At 38.9% G+C, this 21023-nt stretch overlaps 1 protein-coding gene across 1 annotated transcript in view; it reads right to left on the reverse strand.

Moving 5' to 3' along the window:
• Positions 1-21023, reverse strand: part of LOC134212290 (neural cell adhesion molecule 1-like) — a 1103894-nt gene that overhangs the window by 46903 nt on the left and 1035968 nt on the right. The window contains exons 10-11 of the mRNA XM_062690003.1: positions 964-1094; positions 158-317 (exon numbers count right to left, since the gene is read on the reverse strand). Coding sequence (XP_062545987.1) covers positions 158-317; positions 964-1094 — 291 coding nt within the window. The remainder of the gene's footprint in view (positions 1-157; positions 318-963; positions 1095-21023) is intronic.

Here is a 21023-nt window from a genome sequence, read left to right on the forward strand (position 1 = left end):
TGAAGCTGTTACAATTGAGTATTTAGTTCAGCAGACAATTTCATGCTATTCTGTTTAAAAAAATGTTATTGAAAAACATCACTATTCCTGTTTTGCCATAAGTAGGCAAAACCTCAGTTGGCCCACATCATCCCCTATTTGTGGTACTGCTACTTACACTTGACCCGTAGCACCAGTTGGTTGCTGACCGTTTCACCCTCGGCGTTGATTGCACTGCACGAGTAATTTCCGGACGAATTTCGGTTCACCTTCTGCAGAACCAGGCTCTGGTTGGAGCGAATAACCCGTGCGGATGCGTTGTGAGTGATCATCACTCCCTGTGGATTGCGGGTGCGGCCAAAAAGCGGAAAAGGAGAAATCCGGTGTAAATTAGTTTGGAAGATTTATACATTGTTTGTTTTACTCTATTTTATCGAGGTTTATCAATAGTGGAGTAGAGGGAGCAATGTGCAAACTGGTGGCTATAAAATTGTATGATTCATTCTCATTCAATGAGATTCAGATTTCCAAAATGTATGGATTTTTCTGATCACAGTCTCCAAAATTTACACCCATTTTGAAGTTGAACTTGATGTACTTGTTCTGCATACGTGTTCTGATTAGTATTTTCACTTTAATTACAGTTACAGTTTAATTAAGTTCTACTTTTCTTGTATCGATTGGTTCGCATCCTTAATGTCGTTCACGACCCAATTTCGTTATGCGCTTCTGTAATTTTAATTCACATCGTTCTCTCACATTTCGCACATCTCCCCCGGGAGGACATCCAACGCAGTGCTCGAATAGTTCCTGGGAAACGTGCGATGCCAACGAGAGGCAAACAGACAAGACAGTATCAAGATGACCGAAGCATCTTTCGGGACTTCTTTGGCGGTAACCATCTGCACATTGCTCCTACCACAGCTGGATGTTGCCCTTCGGTTCCGTTCGTTACATTTGGTGTCCATCGTAAATAACACTTACGTCGTGCAGCCAGTGTAATTTCCTCCACGGAGGATTCGCCGTGACCTGACACTCGAAGTAAACATCGTCACCGTCCTTGATGTCGTCCGCCGAGAGTGTCGAACCAAGCCGCAACGAGACGATTGGAGGATCTGAAAAGAACCAGAACGAAGGAAAACGTTTCTATGAGGAGAAAGTAGCACATTTTCACTGACGACTGCGGCGCTGCTGGTGGGGCAGTTTTCGCAAACGAATATAATGCTCGGATCGGATGATGTCCTTTGGGAGTTATGGGGATGAAGCGCTGGGATGTGAGGAACTGGTTCGGAATGGCCGAGAATGCCCTCGTGTTGTAATCCAACTGGAGTATAAATCATGAAAGCTAATCTCGTTAAGAACCCAGTGAGAGCCAGATAGAACGTACGGCGTAAAAAAGGCAATGTTTATTGGTGAAACTGGTTTCAGTGCGAGGGAGCTTTCCGAGGAAGAGAAATGACAACTGTTGGATTTAAAAGCAAGTGGAGTGAAATTTGTAACTGTAATAAGTTTTCAACATGATTTTGGTTAGAGTCTGAAAATGGTTTGAACATTAGAAGTCTTCTAAACTATATATCAAGTAATAGATTATCCTTAAGGTTAGGAGCCTAAAGCTAACTGTGCCATGTACTATTAATGCTCAGGGCTTAGAAGAATCATCCTACGCATTTTTATTAAAGTGAATATAGAAATACATAATACCATGAGAAGTTATAAATTAATTATACCAAAATTTAATTCGACTCACGTTTTTATCGAATAACTCATGATGTTCAATATCTTTATTAGGAGTAAGTTAATGATTCCCCCATTGTATTTGGAGGATATTTTACAAATGATTTCAAGCGGATTAGAAGGTATCATCATCCCACTTCAATTGACATAATATTGCCATTCAGAATATAAATACAGTACAGCTGCCTACATCAATGAAAGCTACCAAATACTGATTAGCTTCCGCTAACTATTTAATGAGTTATTTCTATGATGATTAGGTTCGTTTGATTAGTGGCGGAAAATCATTTCCGCAATTTTATTAATTCAGCTTACTGGCATCGGTAACTGATCAATTTGTGGTTTCCAATTTTATTGAAAAACACTTACGGCTGGCGTTTGAGCGAATTTATTTACCTTTCATTGGAATGTAGTTAACGTTGAATGGTTGAATGTTCCTCTGCTATTTTGTAGGTGCCAAAGTGTTTACGTAATAATAAATTTATTTAAATTGGAGTCATTTAATTTATTCAAAGTAATGGGGTCATTTTTGATCACTGATAGTTTTTTATGTGCTACTGAATGTTTTAATAATTTAAAAAAAATTTAGTGGGCCGACATTAGAAATGCATAATTAAAAAAATCGAAGGGTTATGTACAAGACACGACCGCTAGGCTAAGTTAACCCCAAACAGGCGAGGCGGAGTCGGCAGCAGACCGCAAGGAATGCGTCAGGCAGAGCGGTGCCCAGAAGAGGACGGATGTGGCAAGTAAATTTATTTTATGCCCCCCCCCCTTCAACTTTCCCAACATATTGAGGGGGCGAAAAAAAATAATTTTTTTTTCGACTTTTTATTTTTTTTTTAATTTTGAATTTTATGCATCACTGTTTTTTTTTATCTTGATACGAAATATATCATTCATAGACTATAAATGTGTCCCCAAGAGTGTTTTAAATCAAAATACGAGCATATATCTCTATCGGCATAAATATTTTATATCCTATCCTTACAGATTCCGTCTAAGCTTCCTTGCAATATATGGCGGACCCATTTCCATCCACGTTTTCGAACATCTATGGGGCCGTACACATATCACGTAAGCACTTATGGGGGGAGGGGGGGTCCGTCATTTTCTTACGCACCATATAAATAAAAAAAAATTGTATAAAAAAAATCTTACATGGGGGGAGGGGGTAAAAAAAAACAGAAAAAATGCTTACATAATATGTGTACGACCCCTATTGTTATCGGTATTTGATGGCTTTTATGTTGCTCGCCACTGTAAGACCGTTTGAATTATAAATTTCAGACATCATCTGCGCTTCACGATAGAGTACCCAGTAAACCACATATCGTATACAAACAGCAAATAAAGTCGCATTTGCGTCCATCAAAAATCTGAATCGCATTGTATATCAAACTTTGTCAGATTATTGTCAAAGGATGTTGAATGCATCGTGTACGATAATTTTTACCGTGGTGATCGTAATTGTGCGAATGAAAACTCATAATGACCTATACTCCTTGGAATATCCTATATGAGTGCGAATGAATGTCTATGTGAATCGTAATATAATCGAAACCAATTCAGTCCAAACGGCTTGTTGAATTTTCAAGCAGTTGTAAAGATATAAAATGTGTAGTTTATGTTGGACAAAAATCCGAATCAGTACAAGATGTGCAGTATGGTGCAGTGGTAGAGTATCCGCCTCCAAATCCAAAGATCGCATGTTCGAGACTTGGTGCTGGTAAGATTTTTTTTATTTTTCATATTTTTATGTATAATCGTAATATTGTTCTCATAACGTCTGGAAAAATCGTATAATAAAACTCATATGTACCTATATCGACTCCACTTTGGTACGTATATAGCCAATCTGTGCATTATATACGATTAAGTTGGTTCTTATATAATAACCTATATCAAGAGATATAGGTACCAAAATGTTGACTGGGTAGTACATTCGAATTTTGGTGCGTGGATCAATCCGGTTGGGTCTCCAAATATTTCGGAAACTCGCGAAGGTAGCCGCAGCCTTTCTGACTCATGGTTCCATGTCAATCCCTGTTTCGTCATCTGATGATATCAGACTGTCAAGATATTGAAGTCCTCCGATCATCCGGCTACTGCAAAGCTTGAGGGGCTTTTCCCGTTGACATTCAACCTGCGGGCATTGATGATGAACCCACCGCAAAGAAGCATACGGTCAGCTCGTTAAACATACACAAAAGAGCATCGCAGTACTAATTTAGCGTTTCGTATTCATTAGCCAAATGAGAGTCGTCTAGATGTTCCACAATAATAAACTGCCAAGGCAGCTCAAGGTATGGTACACGGTCAATCACACCTACCAAGATCGTTTCGATTACGCTAGGCAGTAACAGTGCAGATGAAATCCTTGCCTCACATCAGCGACTACCTGAATGAGGTCAGACAAAGCTCTGACCCAATTTGAAAATCCCTTGCATCCTTGGGTGCCAAACAGATTTTTGTGATTCAGACAGACAAAACAGACAGCATAGGGTCACCTCCGCCAACTGCCGATCGAGCTTGGGGCCCCTTTACATTTCATGCTTCGGGTGGCTGCTTTTTGAAGAATGCTGGCTAAGGCCTAAAGGCCCCAACAAAAAAAAGGCCTAAAGAAGATGTTCGAAGTGATCGAACCAACATTTCAGCTTTCCAAGATAGTGAGTTATTGAGGCGATAATTCTCGCTTGTTGCAGCCGTCTTTCCTTCATCGACCAGGTGGTCCACCCACGCCAGCCTGTCCTGTCTGGAGCAACGCCCGACTCCGACTTACAGAGATACATTCTGTAGATGGGACTCATACTTTAATCCTCTGATCCTTCCCGTTCCTCAGCCTTTGATTCTTTATGCTTCTTAAACTTCAGTCGGGTCACATCTGTAATCCATTCTATTCGCTGAGTGGGCAGCTCATCCAAGTTGATCTCGCCGGTTTCGATAAAAGTATTCTTCGCCGCCCACTTCTATTCTACGTTGCCACGTTCCAGAACATCCACTACATGAGTTCCATATTCTTCAACGAACGATCTCTTCACAGCTGAATCTTCTAGTCGGTCTATGGTCAATCGACACCCGAGTGAATTCTCCTCACAATCGCTAAAGTGAGGCAAGACTGGATGTATTATATCTTTGTTGCTGTTGCCCATAGAAATCGACGAAATCATGGGCCGCGCTAGCAGCCCACCACCACAGAGCAATCGTACTACCTCGACCCAGATGACGATACTGCAGTACTAACGCAACAGTGGAGTAAACTGAATGACCTGGTTGAACGTTCCTTTCATCAACATCAACAACACCGAATCATTGGAAGTGAACAACTCCAACTCCACGGTAGCCGGGCAGACAGTGGAGAAGATCGAAAACCAAAGCTAGTCAACGTCTAGGCAATGCACCAAACCCAAATGCTCAACTCTAACGTGTAATCTGTGATGTTATACGCCAGTGATACTTGGTGCGAATAGATGTCAACTTATTCTTATCGGCATTACATCCCCACACTGGGACAGAGCCGTCTCGCAGCTTAGTGTTCATGAAGCACTTCCACAGTTATTAACTGCGAGGTTTCTAAGCCAAGTTACCATTTTTGCATTCGTATATCATGAGACTAACACGATGATACTTTTATGCCCAGGGAAGTCGAGACAATTTCCAATCCGAAAATTGCCTAGACCGGCACCGGGAATCGAACCCAGCCACCCTCAGCATGGTCTTGCTTTGTAGCCGCGTATCTTACCGCACGGTTAAGGAGGGCCCCTTTGCTTAGAGTAAGGTAAACGAAGCGTCCAGGCATCAAATGATCTCCTAACGACTATACAGAAACCCCCGCAGATCATCCGCGCATGTTTCTTGTATGAGTGAGTTTAGCGTCCATTACATCCTCTCTACGGCTTTGTCCTAGTATCCATGCCGCTAACAAGTAGCATGGCATTCCAATAATTTTAGGATCGTGGGCATGCTGATATGGCGTGCTTCACCGATTATACTTCATACGTCACCCAAGTATTCCGTATAGTCCGGGAAGTCTTCATTTCCGAGCTTATGCAAGAACGTCATGAAACAGCCATGTTCAAACAACACATCTGTGACTTCAGAAGTACATCTGACTATTGCCCCTATTGATTCTACCAGTTTCATACTTGATACAAAACAAAAGCTTATAACTCTAGCAGTACTTTGGTGTTGTGAAAAATTTTGGTGTTATCATTACAGTTTACTTAGAGTTCTTCTGCAAACCAGCGCTTTTCCTAAAAGAAAAACAGAAATTTCTACAAAAAGAAGTTCCAGTATTTTTTTAATTATATAAATTTTGGGCTTAATTCACTATTGGATAAATGTGTTACAAATATTTATATTCTTTGCCTTTTCTAAACATTCCTAGATATAATTTGTCATTAAAATTTAAAATTTTCTATGAAATAATTGTATTTGGACTTTTTTTTGTTTCCTTGTTATTTTTTTATTCCCCATAACATAACATAAATTTAAAATAAATTTAATATTTGTATCGGCCAATAAAAAAACGAAAATAAAGACGATGTGCGTTGTTCGAGTTTCAGGGGCATTCTCGATTCCAGAGGGTAACGGCAAGGTGATGGTCTTTCGTGTCTGCTATTCAACATCGCTTTAGAAGGGGTAATACGAAGAGCAGGGATTAACACGAGTGGTACAATTTTCAATAAGACCATCCAGCTATTTAGCTTCGCGGACGACATAGATATTATGGCACGTAACTTTGAGAAGATGGAGGAAGCCTACATCAGACTGAAGAGGGAAGCTAAGCGGATCGGACTAGTCATCAACACGTCGAAGACGAAGTACATGATAGGAAGAGGTTCAAGAGAAGACAATGTGAGCCACCCACCACGAGTCTGCACCGGTGGTGACGAAATCGAGGTGGTAGAAGAATTTGTGTACTTGGGCTCACTGGTGACTGCCGAAAATGACACCAGCAGAGAAATTCGGAGACGCATAGTGGCTGGAAATCGTAGGTACTTTGGACTCCGCAAGACGCTCCGATAGAATAGAGTTCGCCGCCGTACTAAACTGACAATCTACAAAACGCTCATTAGACCGGTAGTCCTCTACGGACACGAGACCTGGACGATGCTCGTGGAGGACCAACGCGCACTTGGAGTTTTCGAAAGGAAAGTGCTGCGTACCATCTATGGTGGAGTGCAGATGACGGACAGTACGTGGAGGAGGCGAATGAACCACGAGTTACATGAGCTGCTGGGAGAACCATCCATCGTTCACACTGCGAAATCGGACGACTGCGGTGGGCCGGGCACGTAGCCAGAATGTCGGACAGTAACCCAGTGAAAATGGTTCTCGACAATGATCCGATGGGCATAAGAAGGCGAGCAGCGCAGCGAGCGAGGTGGATCGATCAGGTGGAAGATAACTTGCGGACCCTCCGTAGACTGCGTGGTTGGCGACGTGTAGCCATGGACCGAGCCGAATGGAGAAGACTCTTATATACCGCACAGGCCACTTCGGCCTTAGTCTGAATAAACAATAATAAATATATTTGTTTCAACCATGCTTTCCAGCTGACACTGTCAAATAATACATCAGAAAACAACAATATTCATGGTTGTTTTTACTTTTGGAAATGCTGCGAAATTACTTTATTGGCAATGATGGCGATGACATCAACAAAAGAGAAAAAAAAGTGACAGAAACAGAATCCATCTAGTCTAGTTACAAGGGGAGTGGGAGTCGTCCACATTACCTTTGCTCCATTCTCACTTTATGTGGAGAGGATGATTTATGTTGATCAGTTTCTACAGTTTTTTCTATATCATGAAATGGTTGTCAAAAAAGCGATATCCCATTATTGTTCCAATCATGCGATGCAGGATTGAAACCACAATAATGTTCAGTTGAATAAAGCAGAGAATCAGCGTTGAAACAACAACTTTGAAGGTTCATAATACAAAGTCCACGTTGTTTGATGCAACAATCGAAATAGTTGTTTCAATCGTACAAGATTCTTCTGCGTGATCACCTGACTATGAGGGTTTCGTCATAGCAAATGTAAACGGTGTTCATTTTTGTAGCTGCTACTGCCCTCCTTGCTGGAGTATAGTGCTAGAGTCTCTAGCGGTGTTGAACGTAGTCCTGCTGAACGGCACGGGATGGACGATGGAGCCTCCATTCTGGTTCATAAGGGACATACGTACAGTGACCACCAGAAAGTACGTTTCATGGTCCGGTATACAGAAAAAAATAATAAAAACTAATCTGCGCGTAAAAAGTAAAGACGTGGACAATTACACCATTCTGGGCGTACGAGGATCTTTTCCAACAAGTTCGCCCTAAACGTATGCAATTTTAAAACATTATGACACTTATTCGTATTGAAAGTGACATAATGCAATATAAATTGGCATTCCCTTTATGTTCATTACTTTCGTGTTAATTTCAACAACTTTTTCTATCTGTGTATACCCCCAACATAACCACAAGGCGGGTCGGTACAGCCGATCCAGGATGGCACACCTCACAGTTCAACCCACAACTCTTGGAGGATTCACTGTAATGAGAGAGACGAACATCGAGAATAAGTGACTACGAGTTAATCGATGTACTAACACGTGCATGCGATGAGACGATGCCTAGGAGGGCCAAACCACCCGGAAATCGACAACCAGCGTATTGGTGGTCAGACACCGATCGCAGATCTTTGTAGAATCTGTTTTCGAGCTAGAAGTTACGACGGTTGCGACGTGCTAGAACCAGACGCAGGATGTTCCATACAGATAGTAAAGCTCGCAACTACGAGATTAAATGCAGTAAGAGAACCTGCTTCAAACAGTTGTGCTGAATGACGAATGACATTTCATAGGGAGACGCATACAGGATGGCTAGGGCCAACAGCACGCTTCCTGAGACATCCCCGGATATCTTAGTTATAATTGTCGAAGGGTTTTCACACCCCACATCCGAGCCTTCCTCGGGTATAAATTAAATTCATTTGCTTAAAAAATATACATGTTTGTTTGCAACTGATTAATATGTTTGAATCAAACATATTTCTTTTTAAAACCAAATTAAATGCCTTTTTATTTTATGCATGTACTAGTGGGCAGCCCTCGCTCGCTCTTGCAAAAGTAAGCAAAAACTAGAGTTTGGATCCGATCCGATAGGAAGTCAGTAGAGGAGTAGCAGCATATGTTTTTTGCTTCCAAATGATGACGAGGAAGTTTTTCAGGTACAAAAAGGTAAGTAAATGAGATATGAGCGTTTGTAATTGTGAAGTCTAGTAGTCAAATGCTACCAGAATACGAAAATTGGTAGAATTGATAAGAAAGTATTATGAGTGGTCGAACCAAAACAATAATGTGATTTGCCCAATGTTTCAACTCTTCGGTTCAGCGTGACTCGTGACTTTCCTAGAAAAAGCATGTTTTGCCGGAAATTTACTGTCAACGTATTTGTTTATAAAAGCTATTTGTGTAGCTAAGATTATCTTTTTGTCAAGCCTCAGCATTTTTCTTCTTATAAGGATCTCAGAAATATACGAGTGTAGTCATTTTAAAGTTGATCTAATTGGCAAAGCATCTCTCGAGGATAAATAATTCAGTATCCAACAATATTGCGGGCTTCGTGACCGTGCGGTTAGCAACGTCAATCGTCTAGACAGACGTGGGACGGAGTGTGGATTTGATTCCCGCCCCGGTAAGAAGGAAACTTTTAGCGATCGAAAAATTCTCTACTGGTCCACTGGGTGTTATGTGTCCTTGTCAGTTGTCTCATGCTAGGTGTTAAGTGTTCAGTCTGTTCGACCCTTGGTCGACGACGGTGTTCCTGTCTTTTCTTTTCTTTTCAAAATTGAACTTTTTTTACGCTGAATTCAGATGCATATTCAGATTTTCTGTAACACGTCCAGTTTTTGAGATAAACGGATTTTAATTCACATAGTACCCGTAATGCTGGGTAGATACCTCTTCGTGGTGTGTTACGGGGTAAGTTCTACCATGGTCACATTGCCAGCTACAGGCACATCCTGACCCAACGAATACCTTCCCAATATCCATCTCCGTGATACTTATTCCTTCTCTCCCTAGTAACGGTACAGACAAGCGTGACCAGGAATAGTAATTCTAATGCTTTTGTCATTTTTGTCACAGATTGAAATTAAGGATTACACCCACCTTGATTTCTGATAGCAATCTGAACAGAGATTTCAAAGGAAACATGAGTATCACTAGTTTCCAGTTCACGAAATATACCGGAGCAATGCCATGCTTTCGTGTTTTTATATATTCGTAATATATTTATTTGCCATATTTTATTATACTTATTTTTCATATTTCATTATATTTATTTTTCATATTTTTACATTTTATTTTTTTTTAATTTCTATATTTTTATAATTTCATATTTTACATTCTATTATTTTTGTGTCTTAAAATTTTCATATTATTATGTTATAATATTATCATAGTTTCATATTTCTTTAAATTTAACATTTCACTTTCAAATTTGATATTTTATGTTTTATATTTTTGTATTTTCATATTTATATAATTTCATGTTATTACACCTTCATATTATAATATTTTTATATTATCATATTTTCCTTACTCTTATATTTTATTCTATTTTTATACTAATGTGTATATTATGATGCCTTTTTTTATGCTTTCACATTTTTTATACTTGTATATGTTCATATTTTTATACTTTTGTATTTTCATATATTTGTATTTTTTTTCATATCATATTTTCATATTGTAGTTTGAAATATTTAATTTTCATATTTTAATTTTTTTGCCTTTCTTATATTTTCATACGTTCATGTTGTTATAATTTAATTAGCATATTTACATATTTCTATATTTTTATTATATTATTTTTTATACTTTCATATTTCCATATTCTATATTTTTGTGTTTTAATAATTTTATACTATCTTATTTTCAGATCTTTATATTGTCATATTCTCAAAATTTAATACTTTAATATCACATTTTATATTTTAACATTTGCAATATTATCATATTCTCATGTTTTTATGTACTCATATTTTTGTATCTTCATTTTTTATTTTCATGTTATCATATTTTTTAAATTTTCATATAGCAATTTTTATTCTATTATTACACTATATTTTTATGTTTCTTATTTTCATATTAAAAAAAACATATTTTTATGCTTTTATATATATTTATATTATTGTATTATGTACCTTCATACTGATTTAACATTTTCATAGCCCACTAGAAAACATCCCAGGAAGGAAAGCTTCACAACCTGCCATGTAACCTTTACGTAGACGACTTCCTGGCACATAAACTGCTATCTGATAAATAACATTCTAAATAATAAATAAATTCTTTACAATTTCCAGCTTCTACAAGAGATGTACATCCCGAATCAACTTCGGCTCCTAGTTGACGTTGTACTCTACAAATATATATATAAAATTCGATATAGTTTCTTATCATAATGTAATTCATTTCACTACATATTTATTTATATACAATTACCAAAATAAGAACTTAAAAAGAACGCGGTGCGTATGGTACGGTATGTCCACGCATCCTTCAACCCCTGTAGATTCGTGATATGTATCATGTTGAAGTGACTACTTGAACACGATACATCTCGAAGAATCATCTCTGCGGCAAACACAACGCAGTGGGCCTGGCCGCTTTGAAGTTTATGTCATACCACTGGTATGCTGTGAGCCTCAATATTGACAAGAAAAATTATTGGGCGTCATCTAACTCAATAGTTTTCCAGGATGCTTTCTTTGTACTGGCTGCGTTTGTGTTCGATTAGATTAGATTAGATTAGATTAGATTAAACGGATTTTAATTCACATAGTACGTATTTTCATAGAAATTTAGTTTCTATACTATGCAAAGCTAAATTTTGACTTCTCATTTTGAAAACAAAGTTTGCATTTCATAGAATGGGCCTTGTAAAAGGCATATGGTTTTTTGAATTTCATTTGCACGTAAGTTTGTTATTAAAAAACGGAATTTAATTCACGACAATACGTATTTTGGTTTCTCTGCTGTGTAAAGCTGAAATTAGGCTTCTCACTTTAAGAATAAAGTTTGCATTTCATACACGGAAACAAATGCATACCCACAATTATGAATTAAAAATCATGAAATCATGAATCATGCTAGATTATAATTCATGATTTCAGGAACATTATTTATGGTACTACGCAATCTTCAACAGTCGACAAAATGCATAACCGGTTATTCGAACACCCCCTTCCCAATAAGTGAGAACGGCTGAAAGGTAGCACGCCGGACTCTTACTCGGTGTACTCGAGTTCAAAACCCCTATTGAACTTTTTTGACCCTTCCTTCGGAAGTGTCTATAATTTCACTTTGTATGCGTTACGCAGGTGTGTTACGTATTAATCTATCAATAAATCTCGTGAATTAATTAATACAATGTATGGTATTTTAAACAAATTCACTTTGACATTGAAAATATAATTATAACAAATGATATAACATGGAATTATGCCTATTTTTCTGATTTGTTTCAAAGAAACAAATGATTTTAATTGAGGAACATATAGGAGCATGTACAAAAAATGTTCTCAGGAAAGCAAAACGTAAAAATTGAAAGGATTTCAAAAATTTCTTCAGTGGAAGCTAGATAGCAAATGTGAGCATGTTTTGAGACACTAATAGATCACTTGTATGCATGTATGTGTGCGTATGTGTGCAAATTCTAAAATTTACTACCATAAAAATCTCGCTCATTTTTAAGGTATTGAACAAGTTTAGTTTTACCAAATTAGGCATCCATAAGGCGAAATATATGTTATTATTGAACGCTATTGAGTTTCGCTCAGATCAATGACTGATTTAGTTAGTTCTGGATTAATTAATATCGAGGTCTCTGGAAATTACGAGTACAATATATGCAACCAGCGTTACGATAGTTGCTAACCATGTCCCAATAGTTATTCAATCCGACGAGCGCCTTATAGATAGGCAGCATGAAGTACAGTACGTTATCATTCGTTGAGTTGTCACTCAACCCATGACATCCGCCTTTGGGTAGGCAATTATTTTGTCATTTTCACGGTAAATCGCCGTGGGAAGCTGAGTAGTTTTATCTCGTTTTAAATACTGGAGTCTGGAAAAAAATCCTTATAACTAAGGAAGGGTCAAAATCTCACTGTAGGTGGATTAATCTGGGTTTTTTCATTATTTTTCGATCTCAACAACAAAATCATAACGCATTGGTTGCGTTCAGCGAAAATAAATCATGAAATCATGATTTATATTCATGGTGTATTTTTTTAAAATGAAATCATGAATTATTTTCTCATTTCCGGGAACGGATTTTTACCCGTGTAGAATAGGTCTTGCAGAGTGCATGTGGGTTACTAGTTCTTGTCTAGCACGTGCATTTGTTGTGGAAAATGGAATTAAATTCACATTAGTACGTATTTTTATAGATATTTGGTTTCTCTGCTCGTACTAGTATTGCGGCTTTTCACATTGAGAATGAAGTTTGAATATCGTAGAATGAGCCTTGTAGAAGGCATACGAGTTGTTGAATTTCATCTGGCACGTACACTACGGAATTTAATTCACAAAAGAACGTATTTTCATAGGAAATTTGATTTCTCTGCTCTGCAAAGCTTTTGCTTTTGGCTTTACAATTCGAGAATAACATTTGAATTTCATAGAAAAGACCTTTCGAAAAGCATCTGGTTTGTTGGATTCTATTTGGCACGTACATTGATTGTGAAAAACTTTACAAAAGTACGTATTGTCAAAGTAATTTGGTTTTTCTGCTCTGCAAAGCTGAATGCCAGCAACTCATTGTGTGAACAAAGTATGAATTCCATAGCATGGGCCATGCAGAATGTACTTGAGTTGTGCAAAAAAAAAATCAATAACCCATATGCACAAAGTTTCAATGTATGTGCCAGAAAAGAAAAACCAATTTTTTATGAAAATCTGTACTTTTGTTAATTGAATTCTTCAGCAAATGAACGCGTCAAACCTAACAAACCATATGCATTCTGAAAGACCTTTTCTATGAAATTCAAATTTCATTCTCAAAGTGAGAAGCCGCAATATTGCTTTACAGAGCAGAGAAACCAAATTTCTATGAAAAAAGGCAAAAACGTACTTTTGTGAATTCAGTTCCGTTTTATACAATAAATGTACGTGCCAAATAAAATCCAACAAACCATACGCATTCTGCAAGGCCTATTTTGTTGTATTCAAACTTTATTCTCAAAGTGCGAAGCCGAAATACTACTTTGCAGGGCAGAATGACCAAATATCTATGAAATACGTACTTATATGTGAATTAAATTCCGTTTATCACAACAAATGTACTGCCCACGATCGCATATTTGTAAAAACCGACAAAAGTAGGCTTGGAAGAAAGACAATGCTTGAGATACACAAGAGTATGAAAATTTTCTATAAATTATAAAAAAAAGCATAAAAACGATTTCTTTGGCAGCAATTAAATATTACTTGGTATTTGAGTAGAAATTAATTTAGGGGGCCAAACGCCAAGGGGTGTAAGTGACAAAAAGTTAGTTTTTAGAAAAACGGGTGCAAAGTTTTCCAACATTTTTTTCGCTCCATACAAATTGTATGGAAGTTCAAAAAATTACTAAGTTTCTGTGAGTTTTTACATTTTTTTTCTAAACAACGTACATCAATATATTGCCGCAAAGCTTTAGAACCAAGGCATTTTTTGCTGAAGTCAATTCGATGTTGACCAAAATGTTACTTACACCCCTCTGCTTTTAACCACCTTAATTGCGTAAATTTTTACTCGATACGCAAGACATACATCCGACAACATTTAACTCTGCTCAATGTTACAAAACAACTTGGTAGTTTTTTAACGTCTCACTTCTCACTTCTCACTCTTCTCTTTTCATTAGCATTAGCATTAGCATTGAGCAATTCGCACAAATTCGTAGGTGGTACAAGCCAACACTATTGTATGAGAGTAGCATTACTTTCATCCGTTACCTCAGATATTGATTTGGGACTAATCACTATCTCTTAGATGCAGGCAATGCACTCTCCAATAGTCGAGATCTGTCCTGGCCACGTCCTTGCGAATGCTGAGGAAGGGGAAGGATGATTAGTTGGACACCTACTTAGGAAAGATGCAGAGAACTCTACGACCTCTCATAGGTGCCACGGGAGGTTTTGGGATTGTGTGGAAGGTTATAACAGTAGGAATCGTTTTGGTAGAACGGGAAACACAGAAAGAACTAAGATAGAAATACAAAGTAGGAAAGGGACGAGCCTGGAATTGAACCCACGACCTTCTGCTTATAAGGCAGAAGCGGTAGCCACTAGACCACCGAGCTCGTCCTCACTCTTCTCTTTTCACTGTAAAAATGCTAAATGACCTATTCGGCCAAATGACCCTTTCGGCCAAACGATCCTTTCGACCTAATGAACCTTTCGGCCAAATGACCCGTTCGGCCAAATGACCCTTTCGGCCAAATGACCCGTTCGGCCAAATGACCCTTTCGGCCAAATGACCCTTTCGGCTAAATGATCCTTTCGACCAAATGACGCTTTTGGCCAAATTACCCTTTCGGCGTAATGAACCTTTCGGCCAAATGACCCTTTCGGCCAAACGACCCTTTTGGCCAAATGACTTTCAGCCAGATGGGATTCGGCCTAGTGGCATTCGGCCAAATGACTCTTCCTCCTTTTATCTTTACTTATAAAAAATTGCTCATAAAAATATGCTTTTTAAAATTGTAATGCTGCAAAAAATCTGCAGGTCAGGTCTGCAAAAGGCCTAATAAAACTGGCTGCTCTTATTCAGTTTATGTATAGGTTATTTTATCTTACTACAATGTCTGAAAGGGGCCCCCACCCTCATAAGTGTTTACGTAATTAGTGTATGATTTATGCATATGCACAACATGTGATAGATTTAGTTCGAAAAATATATTGGAGGGTCACCACTTCCTTCGGTGAGGATTGACCCCACGAAACCAGTACGCTAGACAGGTGCTTTTCCTACTAAGCTACGATAGACCTCCGTCGTCGTCATCCATAGTTTAGCGGGCATTTTTTTCTTATCAGGTACTCATCTTTATCAGGTATGTCAGTGATCTTCGAGTGAATCCAATCTTGTGCTACTCACTCATGAGCTATATTGGCGTCCTCATAACCTATGGAGAATTTTTGCTATACCCCAACTTATAGAACCAATTTTACAGAATCACGACTTTTAACTGATTGCCCAAGTGTGGTAGGTGCAAGGTGGCTATGGTGGCATTCCGGATGTCATTCATGGGGTCCATTGCATTTTTTCCCCAACTTTTCCAGCACAATCTTATTTTTCTTCTTGTTTATTCTGCTTCGGATCTGACATTTGTAGATCCTAATGTTGAGGGCCAGCTGCTATGACTATTGTCTATCCGGAACAAAGTTAGAACGCTACTTATACCGAAGTTGGATTTTTCTCCAAATACAGGCAACTTCCCCAACTTCGGAAGTAGTGCGTTGGATTCGCCTAAAGATGCGCTAAACAACGCATCAATTAGTTTGACAGATAAAACTTCGGAAGAAAGTTCGGTTTGGAAGTCCCGATTTCCGAATTCTAAGTTGGTGCTACGCCGACAATATTTGCCCAAATATCATCATCATCACAATCAGAAATACTTATCAGAACATATAGGGTTTTCGTTACCTCTTTATATATGGGAAATGCAAAAATATAGATTAAATCAAATTTCATCATTTAAATTGCATACGCTTAGTTCTACCTCAACTGCAAGATCATCGTCCAATTGTAAAAATAGGCTCTGATGGATTGGAAATTATATGTACAAGAAGTGATTGTGCGATAATTGTAATGATTTCGTATTGAGACCCAAAAACAATATGTGCTGAGTGCACCAAATTAGAAATGGTTAGAATCGGTTATTGTTCCACGAAATAAGATTAAATTGAAAATAGAATGTTAATTTCTCAAGTGCTAATGGTTATGCATTTTAGATGATTTGAAAGCGGAACTATCATACGGTTTGCATACAGTCGGGTTTCTTATTAAACAGTTTCCTTCTGTACGTGTAGTTGTTACATGCATTTCTATGAGATTTCGGTGCCTCATGCCACAAAGTAATAAGATTCCAGTTGATCTCAACAGCACATCATGAAAACATTCCACTAAAAAGAGCGTAAAATATTTCATAGTTAAGCACGCTGTAGGATACCTGACTGTAGAGTTGTATGCACAAGTGTTTTACAATTCCTTAAAATCACTAGCTCTCTAATCTCTTTAAAAATCTTCCCTATCCGTTCATCTGTCCGACGATCTTATTCCACATCCTCTTACTGCTTCATCACAAACTTTTCTGCACTGCTTAATTATTTAGAGTATTTCAATTAATTGCAGAGCGTACACCATCTGACTGACTTCTTGATTTTCTGAGAAATACTCCCATCCTTGAAGGAACAGACTATACGTCTCAAGTTCAACTCAAGGCGGTACATGCTTTCTTTCAATTACGCCGTAAAACTTAATACTCTCAACTTTAAACAATAAAACTGAATTAAAAGATGCACTGACATGTTTATAATCTTGCATCTCGACCTCTTATTCGCTCGGTACCTACCATCGTCGTTGTCGTTGTCGGTTGGAAACGGCTTAGTACTGTGCTGCACGGAATGCAGCTGCACCGAAATAATTGCGTTTCGGTGTATGTACCATCGGCATACTACTATGTAGACTAGGAAGAACTCCCGCTCGACCCGGTTTTGTTCATCCTTCCTGGTCCTGAATTACAGTGCAATGCACATGCCCTTCACCAAAGCAGGGTATCAGACAATCCTACTGTGAGGAGAACCAACTCCGACGACGACGACGACGGAAGGAAGGAAAAACCAACCCGTTTGTATGCATGCGGTGCCGAAGTGCATATTCATATATGTAGTAATCAGGGTCGAATTCTTGACTCACGGGAGCCTTTGAAAAAGCTATCTTTCTTGCATTGCATTTGAGAGAGTAAGAATTGCCATACTTCTTGCCTTTAGCCTTAAATGTAAGTATTTGAAGATCATATCAAATCGCCATTCACAATCAGATAATGAAACCTAATTCGTAACACACCGTGGCTCCGAGGCAATATCCCCTTGAATGTGGCCCTAGCCGCAGTGCTGTGACTTGTAAGGGGATGACTACAGTCTAACAATTGCTGCTACGAACAATATACACTGTTCGTTCTCATATATGCATGTGCTTACCACCCATTCACGTACCTACCCTTTATGGAGCAACATTAGCCTGCCTGTGGGCCAGACTAGTGCCAGGGTTAGGGACAGAATGCAATCTACGGATCAGCTCACTGCTGGCTGTCTCCTCGATACGCTGAGCTCTCGATGCCGAGGGTCACAAAACTGAACCGTATAAAGCGTTGTCGGGATGCCATCGTAGTAAAACTAGCTTATTGCCATCTGCAGAACGTGTAGACAATCTGTGAGAACTGTTACACTTTCTTTCTCACTCCAGCCAATGGAAGAAGGGGTCTATGAGTAAAGCGCTTGACACCCAGAGAAAATGGGGCATCAGAAATTGATCGAAACATCGAGGGTGACAATTGGTAAAGGTGGTCTTCGTCTTCTTCTTCAATGGCTCTACATTCCAACTGGAACTGGCCTGCTTTTCAACTTAGTATTCTATATTCGATTTCCTCAGTTATTAATTGAAAGCTTTTCTATGCACGCCATTGCATGAGTATGTATCTTGTGTGGCAAGTACAATGGATACACTATGCCCAGGGAGTCGAGAAAGTTTCCAACCCGAAAACATCCTAGACCGGACCGAGAATCGAACTCGCCATTCTCCGAAAATACGCCTGCCTTTGCTCGCAAGGCTACAGGAGACCCAAACGCTCAGCTATTCGCGGTGGTAATGCGCAAGCATAGATTGCGCAACAGCGCGCCTATAAGTTTTTATACGATTCATTGTGTCCATTATTTTACTTGCAAGACAGTAGCTAAGAAAACACAAAGATTTTAGATCGTTGTATTTGAATGCAAAACGGGTATAAATAAAATTCATAGTCACTTTCAGAGATGAAACGTTAGATAAAAAAAAAATCAGAAACCACCGCCCCCTCTGGCCCATTTTCTGGCTACGCCACTACGCATAGCTGAAGTGCGGTTATTTTTTTACATAGTTCATGCCCTTTCCAAACCGTAGAACCTTCAATAACTGTTCCGTTCCAAGTCATCCAAGAATTTCCTGAGCCGTAAGGTCACATGTTATTTGGAGTAGGTATAGGCCTCAAGATTTACACGCGTAACCAAAGGGATGATGGCTCTTTTTAAAATGATTCATAGCCTTTTTTATCCATGGAACCATATTGGATACGCCTTCAATATCTGTTTCATTCCAGATCATCCAAGAATTTTCTGGACAATAGGCCTTAAGGTAAACACGCGTAACCAAAGGACGGTTTTCTCTTTTAAACATGGTTTATGCTCTTTCTGATTCATAGAGCCAAATTGGATGCCCCTCCAGCAAAAATACCGTTTTAAGTCATCCAAGAATTCCATTTAACACATGACTTTAAGTCTCAAGTACACAGTAAAAAATAATGAAAAGTACCACTCTACATTATATACTGTTTATGACATCTTGGTGTTGATGATGAGCAAGTAGCCAAGCATCGCTCTTGCTCAGTCAGTGATCCAACAGTGATCCGAGTAAGGCTGTGAACCATTCCACCGATTCGTTTAACTTTTAGTTAAAATTTGATATTTTGATGGTTATTTTCCCATCGTGGTTAAAATTTTACTCCGAAGCCGGTCCATTTGAGTTTTGACAGATTGATGGTCATTTGGAGCGAAATGGATTTGGCGCCAATTTTCTCGCGAACAAAGTTTAACTATTGAACTGTCAAATCTAACCATGCTCCGGAGCAGGGATATTTTTAACCACGGCAAAATAACCATCGAACTGTTAAATTTTAACTAAGTTAAACGAATCGGTTGAATGGTTCACAGCCTAAGGCGATACTTCCGCCGAATGCAATGAGTGATTTCCTGGCGCAGTAAATAGCAAGTTACATACCTACTGCGCAATCTTACACACTAAGTTTTTATATCTGCAGCTTGGCAAAAATCCGCACAGCCGTGCGCCAGCAAAATAAAAAAAACTGATATTCCGGCAAATTATTTGCTGATTTTCAGCAACTTTGACAGAAATCATGGTGAAAAACATGTTTGCTGGGGCACGACTGTGCGAATCTCGGTAAAAGTTGCCCATTTTGCTGAGATCCCGGTAAAAAAAATAAGTGTGTAGAGAAAAATGTAAATTCCTGAAACAAGAAGGTTGTTTGCCTTTTGCAGTGTTTACGGAAGCGGTGCTGCGAGTTGGGAGAGACGTGGTGGTGTGTTGGTAAGTGGAACGGAGTAGGTTCGAAATTGTTTGCGTGTCTTGAGGGCAGTAATGGCGAGTTTGGTGGACCGCCAAATAAAGGCAAAATGGTTTGCGTGTTTTGAGGACCGCAATGACGAGTTTGGAGGACCGCAAAGTAAAGATGAAATGGTTTGTGTGTTTGAGGACCGCAAAGGCGAGTTCGGAGGACCACCAAGTAAAGACGAAATGGTGTGCGTGTTTTGAAGACCGCAATGGCGTGTTTGGAGGACCGCCAAGTAAAGTAAAGGAATAAAGTGCGAGTTAAGATCATCGACAACTAGATTTAGAGAAGGGTTTGCTAGTTGGAAAGTAGTGCACGCCATGGTGTGGGCGTGTTGAAAGGACCACCGCACATAGTTTAAATGGTCTGATTGACGATGAAAAACGCAATGGTGTGTCAGGAGCACTAGAAAGAACAAAGAGGACAGTAATGAATCATGAAATGTTTCATACCATGAATTGACAAGGCAAGTAATTTGATATTTTCAGCCAAAACTGTCTTTTGTGAGTTGAAGGAATGAGTTTTGACGTTCAAGTCAAGCGATTTGCGAGCAAAGGTGTAGAATTTCCAATCCGGACATGGCTAGTTTGATTCTCGATCCGGTCTAGGATGTTTTTGGGTTAGAAACATTTTCGACACCATGGGCATAGTGTATTTATTCTATTTGCCACAGAAATACATACTCATGCAATGGCGGACATAGAAAGCTAAGGAAATGCTAATAGAATAGTTGAAAAGCAGGCCAAGCTCTAGTTGGAATGTAGAGCCATTGAAGAAGAAAAAATCTAAACTAAACTGATAAATACACTCCCGGCCAAAAGTTTGGGTTCACCCTCGAAAAATGTAGGCAAAAGTTCTTGGTCGTATTTTCGTCGTCTTACAT

The sequence above is a fragment of the Armigeres subalbatus genome, chromosome 2 (assembly GCF_024139115.2).
Source record: "Armigeres subalbatus isolate Guangzhou_Male chromosome 2, GZ_Asu_2, whole genome shotgun sequence".
Lineage (NCBI taxonomy): Eukaryota > Metazoa > Arthropoda > Insecta > Diptera > Culicidae > Armigeres > Armigeres subalbatus.